At 39.8% G+C, this 6,112-nt stretch overlaps 1 protein-coding gene across 1 annotated transcript; it reads right to left on the reverse strand.

Moving 5' to 3' along the window:
• Window positions 1-1,466: 1,466 nt before the first annotated feature.
• LOC104086900 (uncharacterized) lies at window positions 1,467-2,768 on the reverse strand. Its single transcript, XM_070180434.1, has 2 exons — window positions 2,647-2,768; window positions 1,467-1,863 (listed from the first exon to the last, which is right to left on the reverse strand). Exons 1-2 carry the CDS (start codon window positions 2,766-2,768, stop codon window positions 1,467-1,469), a joined length of 519 nt encoding a protein of 172 aa, XP_070036535.1.
• Window positions 2,769-6,112: the final 3,344 nt, after the last annotated feature.

The following is a 6,112-nucleotide window of genomic DNA, read 5'->3' on the forward strand; positions in this document are numbered from 1 at the left end:
ACTCAAAAGCTACCCCAACTCTCACCTTATTCTTCTGTGACATAAGCGCTTTCGGAGGCAAAAGTTCAACAAGGTTCAACTAAAAATAATATGGTATTCGGCTTGTAATGTGGGTGCTAAAGATAAGATTTATAGGCTCAACTGGGCTATATGAGGATAATTTTATTTGTGGTGGCATAAAAGCTCAATGAACGATCAAAGAAACACCTATATTATCTCCTAGACTTATGAGATTAATGATTTTGCTTCAACTAACACACGGGGTAAGTTCTAGACTAAACACAGGGTAGCACAAAATACAATCAAGACCTCACTTCACACAATGCACATGACCCATTCAGTACGGTTCCATTCCAACTCTCAAGTCAAATAAGGTAATCACTTAGTCAAGAAATATTAAGCAATACATGAACAACGAGTCAAGAAACTGAGAGAAGGCGTCATAAACAGGTTGTTCAATTCTTCTACGGCATTCATTTTCGTCAAAACATATTAGGGAGGTAATCTGCATGCTAAGGCCTAACTATGCTAACATTAAACAAGTCAAAAGGCACATAGGAGCAATCAAGTCTTCTTCCTTTTATTTCCTAAAAAAGAAGATAAAAATACCCGATTCAAGATACATCCCTTGGAAAAGAACCGATGTCCAAAGAAAACCAAGGGGATTATTACCTACCTACGACTAACTAAAAAGAAAGAAAATATTTTTGAATTTTTCATTGGACCTTAATCCCCCAAGAATGTTGTCCAAGAGATCCATCGTCGGGAAAAATTCACAATTTTTCTGATGTTTTTGAATTTTTCTTTTTTGATAAAAGCTACTAAAACTAGTTTTAAAATACTACACTACTAATTCTACTAACATGGAAATAAAAACAAGAAGCCAAAAATTAAAGCCAAGAAGTTAATGTTAATACAACTATACCACTATAATCTAACAGTCCCTCACCACACACTAAAAAGGGTGTAGTGTTTCCAATGCACAAATAAAGCGAAAACAATAACGAGGGTGGACAAGAAATTTTCTGAAAGGCCAAAGTCCGAAACAATCACGGTTCACGAGGTACTCAGACCTCCCCCGTGCTTGGTCCTTGGTGTGGGCACCGCACACTTAGTTCTCACCATCTAGCTCGCTTTTGCACTATTCCAATGGCTTTGTTTCCTATGCTTATAATCCTACAAAATAAAAACAAACACTACCAAAAATAATATTAAATCATAAAAATAAAAGAAAGCAGTTAAGATAGGTAGCCTCCCAACAAGAGCCTGATTTAACGTCGCGGCACGACGCAGAATCTTGCCAAATCGTTAGCAAGTAACACCTTTGACTTCTGACGATCAAAGTCACATCCATAATAGTTCTTTGCCCTTTGTCCATTCACTAAGAACATTCTCTCAACAACTATGACGCGCAGCTTAATTGCACTATGTGGAGTAACTCTTACTACCTCAAACGGGTCCGACCATCACGATTTGACCTTCCCTGGAAAGAGTCTCAACCTCGAATTGAACAAGAGAACCAATTGGTCCGGTTTGAACTCGCGATGGTGAATATGCTTATCATGCAAGAGCTTGGTCTTTTCTTTATACGCATGCAAGCGAAACTCATCAAGCTCGTTCAATTTCAACAATAGTTTTTCACCCACTAATTCTGCATCAAAGTTCAGCTTCTTTATCACCCAATAGGCCATGTGCTCAAGTTCCACTGGTAAATGGCATGCCTTCCCATAAACTAGCTTGTAAGGAGAAGCACCGATTGGAGTTTCGTAGGCGATCTGGTATGCCCATAGAGCATCATCAAGCTTTGTAGCCCAATCTTTCCTACTTGCACTAACCGACTTCTCTAAAATTTGCTTTATCTCTCTATTTGACACCTTAACTTGTCAACTAGTCTGAGGATGATTGGCGGTCGCAACCTTATGTTTGACCTCGTATTTAGCTAAGATATTGTCCAACAACTTGTTACAAAAATGGGTGCCCCATCACTTATCATCACTCTCGGAGTGTCGCACCTTGTAAAGATATGCTTTTTCACAAATTTAACCACAACCTTGGCATCATTGGTAGGAAGAGCTCCACCCACTTCGACACATAATCAACTGCCACCAAAATGTACTTGCACCCATTGGACGAGTGAAATGGACCCATGAAATTAATTCCCCACATAACAAAAAATTAAACCTCCATAATACAATGCAATGGAATCGCATGCCTTTTTGTAATTGTTCCCGTTTTCTGGCACCTATCACACTTCCTCACGAACTCATGGGCATCTTTAAACAACCGAGGCCAATAGAAACCCATTTGCAATACCTTGGCTGCCGTTTTGTCACCCACATGATGACCACCATAAGGCGACACATGACCACTCATATAAGATAGCATTTATTTCAGATTTGGGCACACATCTTCTCATTAACTGATCGGCACAAGATTTGAACAAAAACAGCTCATCCCACACATATGATCTCACATCTCACAAGAACTTCTTTTTAGCATGAGGTTCAAGGACATTTCTCCATTTGCCAGATAGTTCACAAAATCTGCATGCCATGGCACCTCCCCAGTAGTATCGGCCAACAATTGCTCATCCAGGAATTTTCCTTGATGACATCTACTGTAGCTACATGATTTCGAGTTTCTAACCTGGATAAGTGATCGGCCACTTGATTCTCTGCTCCTTTACAATCTCGGATCTCCAAGTCAAATTCCTTCAAGAGTAAAACCCAAAGGACTAGCCTTGGTTTAGCATATTTCTTTTCGAACATATACCTGATGGTTGCATGATCTGTGTATATAATAACTTTGGTGCCAACCAAATAGGCCCGAAATTTATCGAACGCCCATACTACAACAAGCAACTCCTTTTCTGTCACAGTATAATTTATTTGAGAAGGAGTGAGAGTCTTTCTTGCGTAGTAAATGGAGTGAAATATTTTGCTCCTCATCTAGCCCAATACGGCCCCAATTGCAGCATCACTGGCATCACACATCAGCTCAAATGGCTTGTTCCAGTCATGAGCCACTATTATTGGTAAACTCACTAACTTCTTTTTCAGCTCCCCGAATGCCTTCAGACAAGCATCGTCAAATTCAATGGCACATCCTTCTCTAACAACCTGCACAAAGGAGAGGAAATATTTGAGAAATCCTTTATAAATCAGCGATAAAAACCTGGATGTCCCAGAAAACTCCAAATTCCTCATTGAAATTGGTGGTGGAAACTTTTCAATTGCTTCCACCTTAGCCTTGTCAACTTCAAGTCCATCTATGGATACCTTGTGCCCCAGCATTATACCTTGACGTACCATAAAATGGTACTTTTCCCAATTTAGTACCAGATTAGTCTCCTCACACCTAGCAAGTACTTTAGCAAGATTGGTCAAGCATTCATCAAAAGAGGGACCAAACACAAAAAATCATCTATAAAGACATCCATAAATTATTCCACCATATCGGTGAAAATAACCATCATACACCTATGAAAAGTCGCAGGTGCATTACATAACCCGAATGGCATTTTCTTAAATGCATAAGTGACATAAGGGCACGTAAAAGTGGTCTTTTTTAATCTTCTGGGGAAATAGCAATCTGATTATACCCCGAATAGCCATCAATGAAATAATAGTATTCCTGCCCGGCTCACCTGTCAAGCATTTGATCAATGAAGGGGAGGGTGAAGTGATGTTTTCGTATAGCATTATCCAACTTCCTATAATTTATGCATATTCTCCAACCAGTCACAGTCCTAGTTGGAATTAATTCATTTTGTTCATTCACTACAACAGTCATACCCCCCCCCCCTTTTTAGGTACACATTGGATAGAACTTACCTACTTACTATCGGAAATAGGAAATACTATACCTGCATCGAGCCACTTAATCACTTATTTTCTTACCACCTCTTTCATGATTGGATTTAGGCTGCATTGATGTTACATGCTAGGCTTGTGTCACTCCTCCATAAGTATTTTGTGCATTCAGAATGCAGGGCTAATACCCTTTATGTCAGACATTGTCCAACCAATGGCACGCATGTGCTCCCTCGGTACCCTCGATAATTTTTCTTCCTACAAGTTAGACAAATGAGAAGAAACAATCACAGATAAAGTGTTAGAACTTCCCAAATATGCATAATGAAGATGCGATGGTAAGGGTTGAAGTTCTAGTTTTGGGGCCTCCTCAACTGAGGGTTTAGGGGGCAGGCCGATTGGTTTATTTAAGGGCTCACAGTGGGTTAATCTATGCATGTACAGACATGATGTATCTAGTATATGCATCATCTCCTCAACCTCAACATCAATCTCCAAGCTATCAAACAACATGAGTGCTCTCTCCAGAGAATCGTCTAGATACATGCTCAGATCTATAAGCTTCTCATCCACCTCCACAATAGATATCATACAAAGCTTCTCATAATGGCGTGGGAGTTGAATCTCCTTGTAAACATTGAAAACTGCTTCCTCATTATCCTCTCTCATAATATTTTTTCCCTCTCACTTTAAATAATTGCATCACCTGTAGCCAAGAGATGTCGTCCCAATATGATTGAAACTTGTTCATCAGCCTCATAATCTAGGATAATAAAGTCCATTGGGAAGATGAATTTCCCAATTTGCAGCAACACATCTTCAATCACTTCTTCAGGGTAAGCAATGGATCTATCGGCTAATTACAACATCATAGTAGTTGGTCTTGGAGCTCCCAGACCCAGTTACTTGAACAAGGACAAGGGCATCATATTTATGCTTTCCCCGAAATCACAAAGAGTATGGCTTACATCAACATTACCAATCCGCACAGGGATGGTGAAGCTGTTAGGATCCTTAAGCTTTTGAGGAAGCTTGTTTTAGACCCTCGAAGTGCACTCCTCTGTTAGTGTGACTATCTCAAATTCAGTCAACCTCCTCTTGTCAGCCACTATATGTTTGATGTACTTCGCATATGTTAGAATTTCATGAAGTACATTAACCAATGGAATATTTAATTGAACCTAGCTCAACATAGAGAGGAATTTGTTAAACATGCCATCATCATTCTTCTTCTACAACCTTTGGGGGGAAGGCGGTGGTGGCGTTGCGACACCCACTAACTCTAAACTTGTATCATCTTTCTGTGACTCATGTGTCGCTTTAGGAATCAACTCCCTCTCAGGCACATGATTATCTTTTCTCTTCTTTGGCACCTCTACTAATTCCCTTCCGTTTATGAGTGTGGCTGCATTAACTTAAGGATTCTTCTCTGTATCACTGGAAAACATAAATGTAGGCCTAGTATTTTGATTTGCCGCCAATTGTCCAGCTTGTCTCTCAAGATTTCTAAAACCAGTCCTGAATTACTGATTGCCAAGCAACAACTTCTTCAACAGGTCATTCGTATTATCCTCTACTTGTTGGGGTAGCTTTTGCGGTTGACTGTAATTTCCTTGGGGTCTATATTAATTCTTAGTCGTCTGATTCCCACCCTAGGAGAAGTTAGGGTGATTCTTCTAGTTTGGGTTATATGTGTTACCATATTATGCATGCTGATTTATCGAACCTATATTTTGTTACCCCACATAATAGATGGATTCAGGATTCACGGGACATATGTCAATCGTGTGACCTTCACCACATAACTCGCATCAAGTAGACATTTGTTGTGCTTGGTCTATCATCATTTTATTCATCTGATTTGCTAACCTTAATATATCTGCCCTCATGGCTGAGAAATCATCGAGCTCAATTACACTAGCTACCTTTTTGTTTAAGTGTTCTTCGTGGTTTCCCATCTCCTTGCCGATTATTATCATCAGCGGTGAAATTATTTAGCAGGATCTGGATTTCACTAGAAGGTATTAACATGCAACTACCCCACATGCTAAGTCAAGATTCATCTTTGATGTCTCATCCAACCCATCAATGAAAGTGTGACCCAACACCGCATTAGTCTGACAATGGTGTGGGCAGTCTCTGAGTAGATTCTTGTATGTTTCCCAAGCTTGACGAAGAGTCTCACTATCTCGTTGTTGAAACCCAAGAATATGGATCCTCAACGACTTTGTCTTCTTAGAGGGAAAATCTTGATTAAAAATTTTCGTGCTAGATCATCCCAAGTGTGGATCGAGTTTGCG

Source organism: Nicotiana tomentosiformis, chromosome 7 (genome assembly GCF_000390325.3).
Source record: "Nicotiana tomentosiformis chromosome 7, ASM39032v3, whole genome shotgun sequence".
Lineage (NCBI taxonomy): Eukaryota > Viridiplantae > Streptophyta > Magnoliopsida > Solanales > Solanaceae > Nicotiana > Nicotiana tomentosiformis.

What these genes read in the sequence shown, in the direction of transcription:
- LOC104086900 (XM_070180434.1), bottom strand. Translation starts at nt 2,768, where the DNA reads ATGTTCGAAAAGAAATATGCTAAACCAAGGCTAGTCCTTTGGGTTTTA. An exon ending in GTGGCCGATCACTTATCCAG is followed by an intron (nt 1,864 to 2,646) that starts GTTAGAAACTCG and finishes GGTGTCAAATAG; the next exon opens with AGAGATAAAGCAAATTTTAG.